Raw genomic sequence first — 19,217 nt, 5'->3', positions numbered from 1 at the left:
TTTTCTTAGCAGAGTAATAACTGATCTAGTTGCTGCTATGATTTTGCGATTGCTGAGAGTATCCTTCCTGTGGTACTTGTGGGATTGGTGAGAAACCCCAGTGAAATTGTACATAGGGATCTGTGTGCTTCTTTTTCAGGATACAGGATCACTATGGTGAACGGGACACTCCTGACAGTTTTGTTCCTTCATCTTCTCCTGAGAGTGTGGTTGGTATGGAGGTGAACAGGTACCCAGATCTGTCATTGGTGAAGGAAGAGCCTCCAGAACCAGTGCCATCCCCCATCATTCCAATTCTTCCAAGCATTTCTGGGAAAAGTAAGAGATTGGCTTTATTAATTTAGTCTATCAAGTTACTATTGTAAATATTTTTTACAAAATATTGTAAATATTTTGACTTTGGAAGCTATGACTACTTTTTTCTCCCCCACCCCTTTTAGGTTCAGAATCAAGAAGAAATGACATCAAAACTGAGCCAGGCACTTTATTTTTTACTTCACCTTTTGGTTCATCCCCAAATGGTCCCAGATCTGGTCTTATATCTGTAGCAATCACCCTGCATCCTACAGCTGCTGAGGTAAAAGATGGCATCACATCTTATGCTGTGGAGTGTGTCCTGTTGTTAAAGCTCTATCAGTGACCCACAATGAAACAGAATTTGGGGTAGCAAAACACAAGATACGGGTAGAGGGGAGAGTCACTTCAGATATCCAGGCTGTTCTTTAGTACTATTAAGAGGTTTATCTGAGAACTAAGCCAAGGCATAAAAATAGGAGCTGAGAGTTCATGTACTCTTGTAAAAGGGTGTATGTTTTAGAGAATTCTTTAAAGAAGCCTTTCCACAACTTTACATGTTGTAAAAGTTCACCATTGAAAAACCATAGTCAATAGTCAAGTCTATAAAACCAGTAGAAACTTTGTCCAGGCAGCTGATGCCGACAGCACTTATTTATCTATCAAGGACTTGTTTTAAAAACTCGAAGTTTTATAGAGACATTTTGTTGAAGGTCAGACTTACAATTCATGATGTTTGGTTGTTGCAAAACTGTTGTGGACCATGTTAGACTTTTTTCCAGAGCTAGATAAGAGTTTTCCCATGAGGGCCTTCTCATTTCCTGTTGTGTCTTTTAGGCTTTTCAGATAGTAAGGTAGCTAGAATCACTTACTATTTATAAATCCCAATGTTAGTTGGAACCCTGAAGATTATTTTTTATGAAAGCTATGTTTGTATATTAGTTTATGAAATAATTTAATTTTAAATAAGAGTAGTTGGGGTTTTTATACTGTATATAATCCTGAAGATAGAATTAATTTCTCAGTAATTCACTTTTCTTCTAGGTGAGTAACACAGTGTTTAAATTTTGTTTCAGAACATTAGCAGTGTTGTGGCTGCGTTTTCCGACCTTCTTCACGTGAGAATTCCTAACAGCTATGAGGTTAGTAATGCTCCAGATGTTCCATCCATGGGTTTGGTCAGTAGCCACAGAGTAAACCCAGGTTTGGAGTATCGACAGCATTTGCTTCTTCGTGGGCCTCCACCAGGATCTGCAAATCCTCCCAGATTAGCAAGCTCTTACCGGCTGAAGCAGCCTAATGTACCATTTCCTCCAACAAGCAATGGTGAGCTAGTGAGCTTTTTGTTAACTCCAAATCCATTCTTAGTTAAAAAGCCTACTCTTTTCAAACTTTTGATTTAATTTTTAACAAATAATAAGCAATGTGTTGGTGTGTAATCTTTGATAAGTTAACCTTCTCTGGCTGTTGTTTTCTGTGACAGGATGTGAATTTCTGTGCTCTGGCCTCTGGCATCAGACTGGCCTCAAGACTGTCTGTAGCCCTGACTGCAGATGAGGCCATAGATAGAATTTTGTTTGTCTGTTCTGCTCTGCTGCTATTGCTGTCACTTCCTCAGTTACCTTTCTATGCCCTCTGCAGGGCCTCCTTCTTTCCACAGGGGTGCCTAGGTCCCCATAGCTGAGAACTAGCTCATCTTCTTCAGGCCTGCCATGAGGTTGCTTTTTCTAGCTCACTGGCATCTTGTGTGCCAGCCCTGTTTCTCACTACATCCTCATCCCCCAGATTCCTTGTAGTATTTTGTCTGCCCTGAACTTTTTCTAGAATCTGGTTGCTTCTCCTGTCTCATCTTTGAACTCTTTTTGGAAGTCACCTGTGTTAAAGTTTTGGACTCTTTGTCATCTTATCTACTGGCTGCTTATTTCTCCTTCCATTTTCTGCCTTGACCTTCACCTCTTATCATAGGAGATGCACTCTGTATATGTGTAGACTTGCTCTTCTGATCCCTCAGTTCTTACTCAAAATATACCTTGGTTCTTATTCTCCTCTGATGCTGTAACTCATATAAGTCATTTGTACCCATTGCTCTTTATCTCCCACAGAACTTGCAGTATCACCTTACCTGTCAAGAAGTGGGTCTAGTCTCTGTTGATGCCCTGTACACATTTGAGGATCTTAGTGCTTTGCTTTTGTTTGATTCTTTCATGCTAGCTTCCTTTTCCAGTTATTTGGGAGTGGGTGTTTCCCTTTATTTCTACTTTAGTGTCAAATATTAGATGCCTGGTCACCATAACTTAGAAGATTTTCATTAAAGCATAATATAAAGTAAGTCAATAATCAATGTTGTAATTGATTGTTATAGTTTAATTTTATACTGTGTAATACTTGTATCTTTGGTCTGTTTTAATTGCTAACAAAAGTCCATTGCCTGTAGGTCTTTCTGGATATAAAGATTCCAGTCATGGTATAGCAGAAAGTGCATCACTCCGACCTCAGTGGTGTTGTCACTGCAAAGTGGTTATTCTTGGTAGTGGTGTGCGGAAGTCTTTCAAAGATCTGACCTTTGTGAACAAGGTACTTTACTCTTCTTCTAATGACCCACCTACCTCCATGCTGTTGGCAGTGACTCCTGTAACAGAACAAAGTGCTTTATGGGGCACAATATACAATTACACAATATCCATATTAGGTGTGTTCAGCTTCAAACCAAATAGCTACAACACACTGTTAAATTGTTCATTGATGAGGAACACATTTTTTAAATGCAGTGAGATTTGAACAGCGTAGTTTCTATTTTTGTTGTTGTTTTTTTAAAGACATTGGTCTCTCTCTAGACCAATGTCTGCCAGACGGTGAATGTTGGGTCAGTGCCATCACAATTGGAAGATAGAAGACACTCACTTTTGAATATCATCTGAAAACTAGCAGTCCTTGGGGGTACTGGTTTCATTAACATGTTTTATTGAGGTCCCACATATGTCTCTTTGTTTTTCAGGGTTCCCGAGAGAACACCAAAAGGATGGAAAAGGATATTGTCTTTTGTAGTAATAACTGCTTTATTCTTTATTCATCAACTGCACAAGCAAAAAACCCAGAAAACAAGGTAAAGTAAGCAAAGTATTAAAGAGGGATTTCTGCCTCATGAGTTACATGTCTCTTCTTCAGAGAGCTCTTGTAGATAATCCTAATCAGATACTGATTGAGTTGACAGATAAGCCTGAAATAGTCTTCAACTATATTTTTTCCCTATTATATAACCTATTCGACAAAAAGTGGAAAGGTGCAAATTACATCTTAACACTCATTTATTTAGTGGTATTGAGGGTTGAATTTAGGGCCCAATACTTACTAGCCAACTACTTTACCATTAAGTTATTTCCTGCTCCTCTTTTAATTTTTGATTGTTGAGGTGGGTCTAACTGAGCTGCCTTGCACTCATAATCCTCCTGCCTTGGCCTCCTGCCTGGAACCCTTGCTTGTCTGCCCATCTATCTTATTTTTATTTTGAGAAAGAGTATTTTTGTGTAGCTCAAGGTGGCCTTCAACTCTCAGTCACCCTTCTGTCTCAGCCTTCACAGTACAGGGATTACAAGTTTGTGCCACCATATACAGATTAATTATGCTTTCATGAAAAAAATTCTTCTGTATTTTTCTTATATTCAATTTTATATACATGTATAAATATGTAGTGTGAATGTGTATGTATGTCATGTGTATGGTGCCTCTGGAGGCCAGAAGAGGACATTGGCCCTCTTGGAGCTGAATAACAACCAGTGAGTCATAAGCCACCGTGTGGGTGCTAAGAACTGAACTCTAGCCCTCTGGAGGAGCAGCTAGTGCTCTTAACTGTTGATCTTTCTCCATCCCCTAACTCAACTATATTTTAAGAGTGTAGAATTCAATAGAGCACTGGTACTAGAATGTTGCATTATACTAATTACAAACATTTTACTAAAGATTGATACTTTTGTTTTATTGATCAGTAGGGCTTCTAAAAAATTTGTCTATCCTTGCATTGTACTAGAAACCATTTTGTGCATATTCAGCTGCTCTGTATATTTAACAATGTAGTTGTTCAAATGATGCATTTTAATGATGTATTTTGGACGAAAAAAAATCCTGTAAAGTAATACTGCTACATGTATTAATTCCTAGTACAATATAATCCAAGCTGACAAATAAATTTAGGCTTTTAATTAAAATTTTATTCCTAGAGAGTAGGAGTGGGTTTTTATCATGTAGCTTCTTAAAGTGGATACCTGGAGTGGCCCATGTATTTAATATGAGGTACCTCTTAGGATCACGATGTAACCAGAGGAGAACATACGGCTTTACTGTTCAGATTCTGATGGGCTACCCCATACCTGAGAAGTACTGGCGCTTTTCACATAGCCCGACTCCTTGAGCAGCTAGTCTCAGCTGAGGGACTCAGAGAATCCACGTTATTTACTCACCGGCAGGATTCTCCTTTCAATTCTGTTCTTTCACACTAGTAGATTAAGTCCAAGATTAACAGACCAAAAAAAAAAAAAAATTAAGGAGTGGAGATGAATTCTTTGTAGGTGATGCTGCCACGTTCTTAAAAACATTAATCTGTTGTTTAAATTGAATTAGTTCTAAAAAAAAAATGGTTTTTTGTTTTGTTACAGTTAGGAAGGGGGCTGTCCCAAGAAAGTTCAAGAGCAGAACATTCTCTAAATTATGACTTTGTAGGAAAGTCACAGGGACCCCTTTGCCCCTTACCTTCTTCATTTTCTGATACCCCTAAATAACCATCCTCCGGTCTACTTGTTATACCTAAAAATTCACTCACCTCTAATCCTTAAGTCATATACTATTAAACTTCTCGCTAGAATTGCTTTGAGGACATGTGAATCCTTTTTCTCATGGTTTCTTTTTGCTGCCCAGGAATGCCTTCCTCCACTGCCACAGTCCCCTATGAAGGAGCCTTCCAAAGCATTTCACCATTACAGCAACAACATCTCCACTTTGGATGTACACTGTCTCCCTCAGTTCCAGGAAAAAGCTTCCCCTCCTCCATCATCTCCAATAACCTTCCCTCCAGCCTTTGAAGCAGCCAAAGTAGAGTCTAAACCTGATGAGCTCAAGGTGACAGTCAAGTTAAAGCCTCGGCTGAGGACTGTTCATGGTGGGCTTGAAGATTGTAGACCACTAAATAAAAAGTGGAGAGGAATGAAGTGGAAGAAGTGGAGTATTCACATTGTCATTCCCAAGGGGACCTTTAAACCACCTTGTGAGGATGAAATTGATGAGTTTCTAAGGAAATTGGGCACTTCTCTTAAACCTGATCCTGTGCCCAAAGACTATCGAAAGTGTTGCTTTTGTCATGAAGAAGGTGATGGGCTAACAGATGGACCAGCAAGGCTGCTCAACCTTGACTTGGACCTGTGGGTCCACTTGAATTGTGCTCTGTGGTCCACAGAGGTCTATGAGACACAGGCTGGTGCCTTAATAAATGTCGAGCTAGCTCTGAGGAGAGGACTACAAATGAAATGTGTCTTCTGTCATAAGACAGGTGCCACCAGTGGATGTCACAGATTTCGATGCACCAACATTTATCATTTTACTTGCGCCATTAAAGCACAATGCATGTTTTTTAAGGACAAAACAATGCTTTGCCCCATGCACAAACCAAAGGGAATCCACGAGCAAGAGTTGAGTTACTTTGCAGTCTTCAGGAGGGTCTATGTACAACGTGATGAGGTGCGACAGATCGCTAGCATTGTGCAGCGGGGAGAACGGGACCATACCTTTCGTGTTGGAAGCCTCATCTTCCACACCATTGGTCAGCTGCTTCCACAACAGATGCAAGCATTCCACTCTCCTAAAGCACTCTTCCCAGTGGGATATGAAGCCAGCCGGTTATATTGGAGCACACGCTATGCCAACCGGCGCTGCCGCTACCTGTGCTCCATTGAGGAGAAAGATGGGCGGCCAGTATTTGTCATCAAGATTGTAGAGCAAGGCCATGAAGACCTGGTCTTAAGTGATTCATCGCCTAAAGGTAAGATCTACTTGTTTGCTGAGAATGTTTCGTGTCAAGTGTTTGTTTTTTCCATGATAATTTCATGAGAATTTTTTTTTATCAATGCAAATCTTAGCCTCTTTGTATTACAACAGAAGAGTTGATAAGACCTGCCTGTCATTTACCTTAGAGCCCCTCTCACGGTCAATTACTAGAAAGCAGAGACCATATTATCTAAAGGATTGTTAAGATATTATCTTATCTCAGCTTCAGATTTAGAGCTGGGAATTAGAAACTTGATTTTGTACTCTTGGGCATGTCTATCTTTTCATTTTTATTGATGTAAAAAGTACTAAGTAGTTGCTTTTAAAATGTTTTCATGGTTTTAAAAATATGACACAGTCTAAAGATATTTCCAAAGGAACTTTCAGTTTTGTTTTAATCCTCATCTGAGAGAATGCCTACCTGTAGCCATTACTAATGGAATTAGTCACTTTTAACTGAGTGTTTTCTTTGTTACATATCCAGTTGAATTCACTGAATTCTTTCATGTTTACTGTTTGATGTCCTAAAGTGGCATAATTTCCCCCAGATTTCAGTGAGTCTTTAAGTTGCTGACATTTAACCAACATGTTTGTTACATTGCTGGCCAACAGGTCTATTTGAAAACTAGCAGGTCTTTATGAGAGACTCTTCTTCACCCTCTCTTGGGTTTGAACAGTGTTCAGTTTTTCTCTTTGTTTAGCTAACAGGAAATACATCATAAAAATTATTTTTTGTTCATATATAGATGTTTGGGATAAAATTTTGGAGCCTGTGGCATGTGTGAGGAAGAACTCTGAAATGCTGCAGCTTTTCCCTGCGTATCTGAGAGGAGAGGACTTGTTTGGCTTGACTGTCTCTGCAGTGGCACGGATAGCAGAATCAGTAAGTGTCCTAGTCACAGCCTGATCCAGCATGCTCACTGTGTTTCCCTTGGAGATTTCCTACTTTCCAGGATTGACCCATTCTCATGAGGAAATGGGTGTGGGTTGTTAATTGGAGACCTTAGCTCTCTCAGAGGAGTAGTTCATGTCATCACTCCTCTGTCCTGTTGATTCACATGGTTGAAGAGGTATCCTTGGTATATTTTTCCCCTTTTCATAAGTTTTCTTGACATTTTCCTGCTCTTGTCCAAGGGGCGGGTGGTCCCAGAGAGCAGTAGGTTACAGCAGCACTGACTAGTGTCTTCTCTGAATGTAGGTAGATTTGGCAATGAATCTATGTAATAGTTGAGAAATGTATTTCCGAGCCAGGCCTGATGGTGAAGGCCTATAATTGCAGATACTTAGGATGTTCAAGTAGACGTATAAGTTTAAGATTAGCCTGAGTAACCTAGTGAGACCCTATCTCAGAGTTTTAATTAAGAAAGTAAAAGAAAATAAAGGTTTTTAGTTCAGTAGTGCTGGCCTTGATTGTCTTAGGGCCTAGGTGGTACTCTCATAACTGATAAATAAATGAATGAATAAATGGATGGATGGACGAACGGGTGGACAGACAGACAGATAGATGGGAAAGTGTTGTAGAAAACAAGACCAAGCCAGTGAGATGGCCCAGTGGGTAAAGTCAACCACCAAGACTTATATGGTGGAGGGAAAGAACCAGCTTCCCACAGTTTGCCCTCTGTCTTCCAGAGGTTCACCATGGCACTTGTGTATATACACACACTTGCACTCTCTGTCTTCCTCCCCCCGCCCCCCGCTCCTCTCCTCTCCATAAATACATAAAGGAATAAATAGAATAAGTTAGTTTTTTAAAAAAAAGGAAAAAGAAAGACCACCTTTGGACGTATCAGCTACTTTTCTAGTAAACCTTCATTTCCCACCAATACTGCTAGAACAGTGAGAGTGACACCTCATATTATGATCACATTTGACAAAAGTGAGAAGTGATCCAGAAACTAAACCACATAGGTGACCTCCAGCATCCAGACAAATAACATTCACTAGGTTCTGACCACTGCTTCCTGATTGTAAACTGGAACATCAGACCCTAATTCACATGTAGGAAGGCTTTGGTTGGTGTATTGGTTCTGGGAATTTATCCTCTCCTCAAGGAAAGGTAGTTTGGACTTAGCAAGTTTTACTTTGGAATTTATACATTATTCAAATAGTTATGAGTGCAGGCTCATCATAGTAAACATAGTAAACAGATGGGGAAGAAAACATTTCTAAACTGTTTTCACTCTAGCTCGTCTTTGGCCAGCTGTCGATTATATCCTTGGCCAGATGAGTTACCTTTTTGTGTATTTTTTTTTTAAGCTACCTGGGGTTGAAGCATGTGAAAACTACACCTTCCGATATGGCCGAAATCCTCTCATGGAGCTACCCCTTGCTGTTAACCCCACAGGTTGTGCTCGTTCTGAACCTAAAATGAGCGCCCATGTCAAGAGGTTTGTGTTAAGGTATCTTGTTTCATCTTCACATAGTACAGCCCAGGGTTTCTAGGCACCTTAGTGGGTTTTGTGCTTAATTTGTCTGCTGCTTACAAACCCTGCTGTCTCTGGCTGTGTATGTGCCTAATAACTTCAGAAGATGCACTGTGTCTCTGCTAGGCAGCTTTCTGTGTGTTTCAGTAAGACTTTTAATTGGCTTGGCTTTCACACTGTATTCAGAGGGGTCTTCAGTTGTCTTTTTATTTTCCTGTTGGCATATCATCATCTGTAGGCCTCATACCCTGAATAGCACCAGCACCTCAAAGTCATTTCAGAGCACAGTCACTGGAGAGCTGAACGCACCCTACAGTAAGCAGTTTGTCCACTCCAAGTCATCACAGTACCGGAGAATGAAGACTGAATGGAAATCTAATGTATATCTGGCCCGGTCTAGGATCCAGGTGAGGAGTGTTTTGTTTTGGTTGGTTTGTTGGTTTTTGTTTTTGTTTTTTGGCAGGGTGGGGGGTTGTTTTGCTTTTTGTTTTTGTGGTTCTGTGATTTGAACCCAGGTCCTTGTGTATACTAATCCCAGCTCTGGACTTTGAGAGTTGTATTCTACCTTGTCAGTTTTCAACATGAGGACTCTGGTTGTAGCCTTAGAACATAGTGCTGGACCACCTCAAGTAGAAAGTATTCCTTGGGACTTTACCTCTTTATATCTCATTAAAGACTGTGGAGAAAACAGGATTTTGCACACAAACTGAGTTTTAAACAGCTCAGTAGAGCTGTTAACAAACCTTTGAAAAGTAAAAATAAATACCAGCACTTGAAAGGCAGAGCCAGGAAGATCACAAGTTCCAAGACAACTCTGTCTTTTTTTTTTTTTTTGGGTTTTTAGAGACAGGGTTTCTCTGTAGCTTTGGTGCCTGTCCCAGAACTAGCTCTTGTAGACCAGGCTGGCCTCGAACTCCCAGAGTGCTGGGATTAAAGGCGTGTGCCACTACCGCTTGGCGACCTAGCAGCTTTGAAAGTCATATCTTTTAAGCACTTCCTGTCATGAAATCGTTGCACATTCCTGGTAGACAGTAGGGTATCTCAATGTAAGCATTTAAAATTAAACTTGTAGTCCTCACCTGCTGAGTTATGATCTTAAAACTGACATGTCTAATCAACATCTCACTTGTCCCAGAATGGATTTATAAAGCTCCTACTTTGTAAATTTCTACAGTCCCCAAGCTCTTTACATTTTTGATAGTATCTATCAGTTCCTAAGTCGATTTGTATCCTCAGATCCACGCTTCATAAAATCCTGTTAACTCACCCCATCTTCCTCCAAGTTCCAGCCTCTTCCTGGAAAGCAGTGTTTTTGTGTGCAGTAGAGATTCTTAAAAGTTTGGTGCAAGCTCTTTGCTCCTTACTGGTAGTTTCTATAATCTTCTTGTTCTTATACATTTTGCAAATGTGCCTAGCATCAGGCCCTCTTTATCACTTTCTTCTCTTGATGATTCCTTTCAGTCTAGAGTGCTTTGACCTTCAGTCTGAGCATCCTTCTGTGTTCCTGACCAATGCTTTTTCTGGTTGTACCCAGAAACCACTGTTGGTCAGCTCCTGAGACATGGAACATCAGCCAGGAGTTCTGAAACTGAGACTAGAGGTCTGCCCACCACTCTGGAGGGGCGCAGCCAATCTCATGACTTAGATAAGCATCTGCCTTCTTCATGGGTTTTTTTTTTTTTTTCTAGTTCTGATTCTGGTTTCCTCGTTTTGCTCTTCCGAAATGTTCTTTACTTCATTAGTTGATCTTTCTTATAAAGTTTTAACAACCAGCTAAGAGCTCTTTGCACTCATCATTATTTTGTTTGAAGTCTTGTTTCATATTCTTTATGAAATAAACTCTCTGCTATGACCCTCTTTGAGATTATGTGGACATGCAGTACGGTCTCTGCTGCTTTCAGTTGCTTTTCTCATTTGCATTTTAGATAGATATTGTTCATTCTGTGCCTGTTCCCATTCCTCAAGAATGTCTTTAATAGAATCTTAACTGTGTCTTCAAGTCATATAACCTAAATCGTTTTTTAAATTTTCTTTCTTTCTGTGGACATGCATGACGGTGTTCATATGCCATGGTGTACATGTATAGGTCAGAGGACAACTCTGAGAATCGGTTCTCTCCTTCCACCTTTACACGAGCTTCAGTGATTGAACTTAAGTTGTCTGGCTTTTGTAATAAGCACTTTTATCCACTAAGCCATCTTTGTTGGTAGAACCTGAGGCATCTTTGAGAGTTTTGACTTTCTCTCATTTCTTTTCTCACTTCTCTGATGACCATGGCGATAGTGGTAAATGTCTTTCCCACCTCTTGTCTCTCTTTCTTCCTCTTTCTGTCTTCTCACTCTAGTCCCCAGGGACTCGCTCTGCCCCCTTCTCTGCCCCTTTTCTCTCCTCTTTCAACAAACCTCTCATGTGAGCCCAGTGGGCATGGCATGACTTTTCTTCTTGGCATTTTAAAATAAATTACAACATTGGTTTTCTGACCAGGAAAGCTCTCCTGGTGCTTCCTCCTGCCTACCGACATTCTGAGGTGCACCAGATCTCCGTAACCCAGTCCACATACGACAGCCTCACTTGTCCAACTAACGGATCACTAGCCCCTCCAACACCAGCATGATTGGTGAGCCCCCTCTTTTCTACCTCTGGCCATTTCCCATGAGTGGGGACTCATCTCTCTAGTGTGGTTTCTTGCCTTTTGGCCTCATCAAGTCCTGGTACCAGGCAACCACGGCTCTCTCAGGCTCGGAGCCCTTGGCTCTTGTTCTTTGTGTGATGTGCACAGGACAGCCTGTGCTTACTTAGTGTGATCCTCTCTGATTTCCTGGGATGCTAGGAATTGCAAACTCTTGGATCTTATTTCTCTGCCTCACTCATGGGAACTGTGCCCACCTTTGCAGTCAGACTTGGTCTACTCAGTACCCCTTAGGTAACAATCCAAATGGCTGCTTCCAAGCACTCTATTATCCCAATATTTTACAGGACCTTTGGAACAGTCTGCCAGTAATCCAGTAGTTGGAAGGGAGGTATCAGATCCCTTTCACTCTTCGCTTCCCCCTCCCCCAGTAAGCCTCTTTACACTAACTCTGTTGCTTGTGGCATGCATGTTTGCTTAGGGCCCACTGAAAGGTAATCACTTCACGCTGGGATCTACTCTCCTGTTCCACCCTCAACGGATCCACTCTCTTCTTCCTGCAACAAATCTGCTTTTTTGTTCACTGATGGCATTGTGTTCCATTCAATACCAACAATTGGTCTCTTAAGGGGTTATCTGCCTCTGACTATTCCTCTGGATGTGAGGCTTCCTTTCTCAAGCAGTCTTCTCTTCATCTTTCTGACTCGAAGTCCTGCTGCCAGGCAATTGTGTTTCTCTCAGGCTCAGAACCCTTGGCCCCTGTTGTTGTGTGACGACACATGGGACAGCCTGTGCCTACTTAATCTGATCTTCTCTGAACTCCTGGGGTCCTGGGAATTGCAGACCCTTGAGTCTTCCCTGCCTCTCTCACGGCAACTGAATCATCACCTTGTAGTCCTGCCTTTTGAGAATTATGTGTTTCATGACCTTTGTCCCTTTAGGTTTGTACTAGCTTACAGGGGTAGGTGTTTTCCTATATGAAATATCTTATACCCACCAGAAACTCTAGTATTGTTTTTTCTTATAAAGGTTATTTTTTTATATAGACAAGCATATCATTATTGTATACATACCATTGGTTGTATTCTAGTTTTTTATCCTTACAAAAACTTCAGTTGTTTACTTCCTTTCATTGTATAGCCTGCTATAGTAATGCCATTTAGTATATAACCTGCTGTGCTAAATTTGATCTTGCAACCATTGCTATTACTATACCTTAGGTTTTCAGAATAGGCCTCAGTTTGGACTACTTGCTTATGCTGATCCAAACAATACTGATCTGCACTGACATTCTTTCTATATTCTGGTTCACATCTGAGTCACACCTGGAACAATTCAAAGTGCATAAGTTGGTTTCTTTTTTAAAGATGAGTCTGTGACAGGAAGACATCTATTGACTGCCAACTCCTTCAGAATCCATGAGCAGGACTTGAGTGTCACAATTTCTCTTCCCCAGTTTCTTCCCTGGTCAGAATCGAAAGCACAAGTTCAAATTAGGGCAAGAAAATGCAGATTACCTATGAACATTGTATTTATTTACTTACTTTTTTGAGTATGATATTTTCCCACAACTTCATTTGCTACCCCATCTAAGACTGCATTACAGGATTTACCAGACACAGCCTAGACAGTATAAGCTGCCAAATAAGGCACCAGTGTGTTAGGCAGTTCAGATTTTCTCAGCCACTTAGAGGCTAAGGCAGGAGGACCACAAGTTGCTTAGTGAAATCCCCTTTGAAAACATGTATAAAGATCTGGGAATGTATGTTAGCACTTTCCTAGCACATGTGAAGCCCTAGGTTCAAACTCCAGTAGTGAGGTTAGGGGCTATATCCTGTACATTTCTCCACCTTTTATGGTAATTAGAGCAAAGTAATGTTTTCTGTTTTGCTTTATTCCATTATTTCTAGGAAACTGAGAGTCAAATCTGAAACTACTTTGTAGTGTTCATAATCCCTTATAGTTCTTCTACTTCCTGTTTGTTTTGTTTTTGTTTTTTTCAAGATAGGGTTTGTGTAACAGCCCTAGCTATCCTAGAACTAGTTCTGTATACTGGGCTGGCCTCGAACTCACAGAGATTCGCCTGCCTCTGCCTCCTGAATGCTGGGGTTAAAGATGTGTGCCACCACTGTCCCGCTTTCCTTTTCTATCAAATGTATTACTCTATGGAGTTTGGGTTAACTTCATATAAAAGGCACTAGCTTACCTGACTGATGATAACTTAGCAAGCCTAGTGGGAACTCCAGTTCACAGTAGCATTTACAGACATTGTCTTAATCCATTTGGCATTGCTGGTGTAGGATGCTACAGATGGGCAGCTTGTCAACTATAGTTTACCTGGCTTACTGTATTGGTGGTGGGAATGACAATGCCTCACTTCTAGTGAGGTCCTTTCTGTTGTGGCCTTCCAGAGTGAAAGGCAGAACAGAGGGGTGTCCTAAGTTATCCTTCTGTGGGAGCTTAATCAGTCGTTCAAAGATAGCTAATCTGCTCCCACTAGCATTGCAATAATCCATGCCTGAGGACAGTGTGAAAAAGGATACAAAAACAATGTAATAACGTAAAGTTGAAAGGAGCAGGATTGTCAGAGTTTTAAATTTCAGAAAACAATACAGTCAGTAGCCCTCACTTGAATGTAGATGAAATCTTAAATATGGCTTTTGATAAGACTCCAAGGGCAGTACGTTTTTATGAAAATAAAGGTCTGTCGAGTATATTGAATGTGTACAATTCTTTTTTTCCTTCCATTTAGGGACTGGGCCTGTATGCTGCTAGAGACATTGAAAAACACACCATGGTCATTGAGTACATTGGAACGATTATTCGAAATGAAGTTGCCAACAGGAAAGAGAAGCTTTATGAGTCCCAGGTACTATATAAACTGACCACAGACAGACATCTGATGAGCATAGCCATGTGTGTTCAGCTGTGAGCAGAAGCCATAGCTATAGACTCTTACATGGCTCTTGTCTCTTCCCTTCACCATCATCTTTTGTAGTTGGTGTTACTTGCCCATATGTAGACTAATACCCCCAGCTTTACAAAACCCCTTCTGATGTTCACACTGACCCACCAGCAATGCATCAGCTGTGTTTGGTAGGGTCCACAGGAATGACCAGGGGTCTGGTCAGCACAGACTATGAGTTGAAGTGAAGGAGCTTCAGATCACAATGATGATTGCCTGCCTTCTCTTTAGAACCGAGGTGTGTACATGTTCCGCATGGACAATGACCACGTGATTGATGCTACACTCACAGGAGGGCCTGCAAGGTGAGGCAGGACCGCCATTGGTCCAGAAGACTTTGCTTGCGTAGAAGTGTCCCCACTCTGGCTGTGCAGTGGACTGGAATCTTCGTACTTGCTTTGTTAAAACATCAATAGAATGTCATTAGTTTCCTTTAGAGGGGAATGCTCTTATTGCTGTCATGTTCAGTTTTCTGATTTGTCTTGCAGATATATTAACCATTCATGCGCCCCTAACTGTGTGGCTGAAGTAGTGACCTTTGAGAGAGGACATAAGATTATTATCAGCTCCAACAGAAGAATCCAGAAAGGAGAAGAGGTAAGGGGTGGCCGAGAGAGAATCTGCCTGTTGTCTGTTCCAGGATGTAGCAAGCAGTTCATGGACCTGGGGTTTCTAGCATATTATTCTTAGAAAGTTTTGCCATCTGTTCATCTCACTTCAAACATTCAAATGCCAGCTTCTTTCGTGTGGTAGTTCTTAAAGCCACATGAAAACTATCACACAGTACCACACACATGTCTTAGGATCATCCTTTGTCCTCTAATCTGGGCAGTCTGACAAGCCCCTCTCAAGATGATGCCTGCCACTGATTGGACATGTAAGACATGGAATTGCCACCTCTGGGAGTTGCACAAACTTGATAACTCACATGATGTATTATTGGAAGAGTTGCAGGTACAAGTTTGGAGAGCCACATGCTCCTGACTATGTGCACACTTAGAAAATTTCACATCATATATGTGGGTGTTTGTGTTTTCTGTTTTTAAAATGTTTCATGTAAGACTTGACATTTGTTTCTAGTATCTCAAAGAGGTAACTTTGGACTAGTTTTTCACCTAAGGTTGCTGTTATTCCTAACTGCCCACTTTACATTTCCCAACTCTGACTTTCACGTAGCATCAGCACCTTGAATCAAGTGCCCTAAGTCTGGAATTGGTGCCCATGGCAAGCTCTTGGGAAGACTGCAGTGTTGGGAAGCCTGGGTGTGTGTTCACTGTGACAAAGCCCCAGTCTTTTGTGGGCAGAGCGTGAGATCATACCTATTTACTTGGTCCTTTTAGAATGTGCTTTTAAAATTAAGAACATACATGCTTATGAAGCAAGGTGAAAGCTCACCATTCACAGTAACAGACGTGTAAGAATATCCTGGTGCCAGGACCCAGGTCTCATCACTCCAGGACAGGCCCTGCAGAGCCCACCCTTGTGACTCTCCTGTTTGTATCATTTTGCACACACCCTCTAGCTTTGCCAAGCCTGTTTTCTGTAAAATGGAGACATATTGTTTAATTCCATAGCGGGGAAGAACTCAACAAAAAAAAGGCAGTGACTTCTTTTCAAAGCACAGCTGCTCTGTGGGCGCAATTTTCTTCCTTCCTATGTAGTCTTCCACATAGCTGTCTGATGTCTGAGTTAGGCAAGACCCAAGACATTTACTGTGTCTTGCCCCTCACTTGGCTTTATGGTTTTATGAGGTAGAGGGGGCAAGGATGTAAAGCTTATTTGGTGGGATTCTTAATGCTTCCCATCCATTTGGTTGGTCTGGAATTTGAGTAAGAATTCTATAGCCTTGAATGTTGATCCAGAACAACTCTTTCTCTGAGGGGAACACTAGCTTATCCTGAGCCAAATACAAGTGGCCATGGTTGGCAAAACAGATTCAGTGTACCCTGAACTCCATCATGTTCCACTGTGGAAAAGATGGCATTGACTTTGTCATTACAAGGTTAAAGAACGTGCTCAATTAGTGCTTTAATTGGTGAGACATGAAGTGTTGGTAGGCTTTAGACACTATCTGAAGAAAGGTTTGGTATGGTGGACATTCTAAACTGTTAAAATCACAAAGATGTTAGACCAGGTACAGATGTTGGTATAAGGCAATGAAGGGGATTGGATGTAGCTCTAGAACATTTTTATGGCAAATCTGCAATGTTCCATCTCTCCATGGTGCCAAATTCTAGTAAGCTAATAAGTATGTAGGGCCTTTGAGTAGATGTAGCTTCCATCCACATGAAGAGAAGGAAAAGGCCATGATATTGGCAAGGGCAAGATCATCTCTGACCAAACCAGGGTAGCCTTCTAGGATTTGAGGGGGTGTTAGTCCTCATCTTTCCAAAAGTGGTAGAGAACACCACTGTACCTTCCCACAGATCTACTTCCTATTAATGTATGGTACTTACCACACCTCACCCCATCCTCCCGCAAGGTTGCATGGGACCTCAACAGACCCAGTTTTGGCTTATGTTTGTTTTCTTGCTGGTTTTAAAATATGAGAGAGTTGGAAGTGGGGTACTGCCCTGTCTCACACCGTGTCTTTGCCATGGGCAGCTCTGCTATGATTATAAGTTTGACTTTGAAGATGACCAGCACAAGATTCCATGTCACTGTGGAGCGGTGAATTGCCGGAAGTGGATGAACTGAATGCATTCCTTGCTATCTCAGCGGGCGGCTCGTCCCTAGGAAGAGGCGACTCAACACTTCATTGGATTTTACAGACAGAAAGATATTTTTGTTTTCTGACTTTTTGAAAAACAGCTTCTGGAAGCTCTGGTTCCTCGGCCTTTGTCTGAAGGAAGCACAGCAGGGAGGGAGCCAGCTGAGGCTGCCTTGCTGTGCACTGAGGTCAGCAGAGTCACAGAATGGTCCAGCACTTTTTTTTCTTTTTCTTTCTTTCCCTCCTTTTGTTTCCCTGTGGGTGGGTTTTGTTTTGTTTTTGTTTTGTTAGTCTCACTAAGGAGAAACTTTTACTGGGGCAAAGAGCCGGTGGCTGCCCTGCCCCAGGCTGGGGGCCTTCCTATGAATGTAAGACTGAAATCACCAGCGAAGGGGGCTGTCCAGAGTGCTGGCCACGCCTTACTGACAGGGGCAGGCCCTGAGTTTAACTAAGTGGACACCACTGATCAAGGAATGTACTGAGATGACTTCCTTAGGGATAGAGCTAAGGGATAATAACTTGCACTAAATACATTTGAATACTTGATTCCATGAGTCAGTTTATTGTAGTTTTTGATTTCTGTAAAATAAGAGAAACTTTTTGTATTTATTATTGAATAAGTGAATGAAGCTATTTTTAAATAAAAGTTAGAAGAAAGCCAAGCTGCTGCTGTTACCTGCAGAACTAACAAACCCTGTTACTTTGTACAAATATGTAAATACTTTGAGAAAAACAGTATAAAATAGTTATTGACCAAATGCTACCAGGCGCTGCAGCAGCTCGGGTGCTTATAACCGTGGTAGGGATGTTACAATATAATTTTGTGTTATTAAATATGCCATTATAATTATGTAATAACCAAAATTTTGCCCTGGAGTCTCTGGGCTTTTGGAAACTGTCTTAGTGCTTGTTTTCTACACCTAACTTCTGACAGAGCAGCGCGTGTGCTACAACTACAACTTTTATAGCTGCTGGTGATTTAAACTAATGTTTCCTATTATATTGTTGCATCCCTACTTCTTCAGTCAGGTTTTTTTGTGCTTACAATTTGTGATAACTGTGAATAACGGCTTAAACACACACCCAAATGGAGGCTGAATTTTTTTCTTCAGCAAAAGTAGTTTTGATTAGAACTTTGTTTCTGACCACATAGAATTATGTAATCATAAGAGTCATGTAGCAGGGACCTAACCCAACTCCTTAGCCTTCTATTTAACATAAAAATTTAAAAAGAAAAAAAAGAGAGAGAGTGAAAGAGATGTGATGATGCTCCCAGCTGCAGGACTCCGGCAATAGGGTTTTTCGAAGATGTAATTTTAAAATGTGTTTGTATGAACTGTTTGTTTACATTTCTTTAATAAAAAACACACTGTTTTGTGTTTGCTTGTAGAAACTTAATCAGCATTTGAACCAGGTTAGCTTTTTATTTTGTACTTAAAATTCTGGTACTGACACTTCACAAGCTAAGTATAAAATGAAGTTTTTGTGTGCACAATTCGAGTGGACTGTGAGCTGTGAGTGCATTCAGTGACACAGCTCTCAGCTTGTAATGTATATGGCATGATGTATTTTTATCTTACAGAATAAATCAATTGTATATATTTTTCTCTTGATAAATAGCTGTATGAAATTTGTTTCTTGAATATTTTTCTTCTCTTGTACAATATTCTGACATCCTACCAGTATTTGTCCTACCGGGTTTTTGTTGTTTTCTGTTCTGTATAATAGTATCTAATGTTGGCAAAAAATTGAATTTTTTGAAGTATACAGAGTGTTATGGGTTTTGGAATTTGTGGACACAGATTTAGAAGATCACCATTTACAAATAAAATATTTTACATCTATAGAATCTGCTTCGTGAACTGTGGTCATGTTTGGTTCTGCATGGTGTCTGCCAGAATTACTGGAGTCTAGATGTTCAGGTGTAAATTTAGCCATGCTCCCTGGATGTGGGCTCCCTTCTCTCAAATAAGGAGAGAACTGTGTTAGGTGCACAACACGGCAGGTTACAGATCATTCTTCATGCTTACTTGCTTGTTTCATCCTCTTCTTGTTTGTTTATGGGTGTGTGTCTGAGACACAGTCTCAGTGTACTGCCCATGCTCAAGCAGCCTTCTCGCCTTCCTCTCCTCAGTCTCCTGAGAAGTCAGGACTGCAGGTGTGTCT

General features: G+C 40.9%; 1 protein-coding gene across 9 annotated transcripts in view; it reads left to right on the top strand.

Moving 5' to 3' along the window:
• Kmt2c (lysine methyltransferase 2C) overlaps positions 1 to 18,900 on the top strand; it is a 239,931-nt gene extending 221,031 nt beyond the window's left edge. For 8 of the 9 annotated variants that reach the window (XM_050123724.1, XM_050123718.1, XM_050123725.1 and 5 more), the window contains 13 exons: positions 140 to 318; positions 441 to 577; positions 1,371 to 1,620; positions 2,729 to 2,868; positions 3,290 to 3,397; positions 5,203 to 6,319; positions 7,071 to 7,207; positions 8,581 to 8,723; positions 8,986 to 9,154; positions 14,129 to 14,245; positions 14,573 to 14,646; positions 14,830 to 14,938; positions 16,946 to 18,900. In XM_050123724.1, the coding sequence (XP_049979681.1) occupies positions 140 to 318; positions 441 to 577; positions 1,371 to 1,620; positions 2,729 to 2,868; positions 3,290 to 3,397; positions 5,203 to 6,319; positions 7,071 to 7,207; positions 8,581 to 8,723; positions 8,986 to 9,154; positions 14,129 to 14,245; positions 14,573 to 14,646; positions 14,830 to 14,938; positions 16,946 to 17,038 (2,773 nt within the window). In that variant the 3' untranslated portion in view covers positions 17,039 to 18,900. The remainder of the gene's footprint in view (positions 1 to 139; positions 319 to 440; positions 578 to 1,370; positions 1,621 to 2,728; positions 2,869 to 3,289; positions 3,398 to 5,202; positions 6,320 to 7,070; positions 7,208 to 8,580; positions 8,724 to 8,985; positions 9,155 to 14,128; positions 14,246 to 14,572; positions 14,647 to 14,829; positions 14,939 to 16,945) is intronic. The other variant, XM_050123722.1, reaches the window with a different exon arrangement.
• The last annotated feature ends 317 nt before the right edge of the window (positions 18,901 to 19,217 follow it).

The sequence above is a fragment of the Alexandromys fortis genome, unplaced genomic scaffold (genome assembly GCF_014885135.2).
Source record: "Alexandromys fortis isolate MF-2015 unplaced genomic scaffold, M_Fortis_MF-2015_v1.1 scaffold_217, whole genome shotgun sequence".
NCBI lineage: Eukaryota > Metazoa > Chordata > Mammalia > Rodentia > Cricetidae > Alexandromys > Alexandromys fortis.
This window is presented reverse-complemented; position numbering and strand designations above follow the sequence as displayed.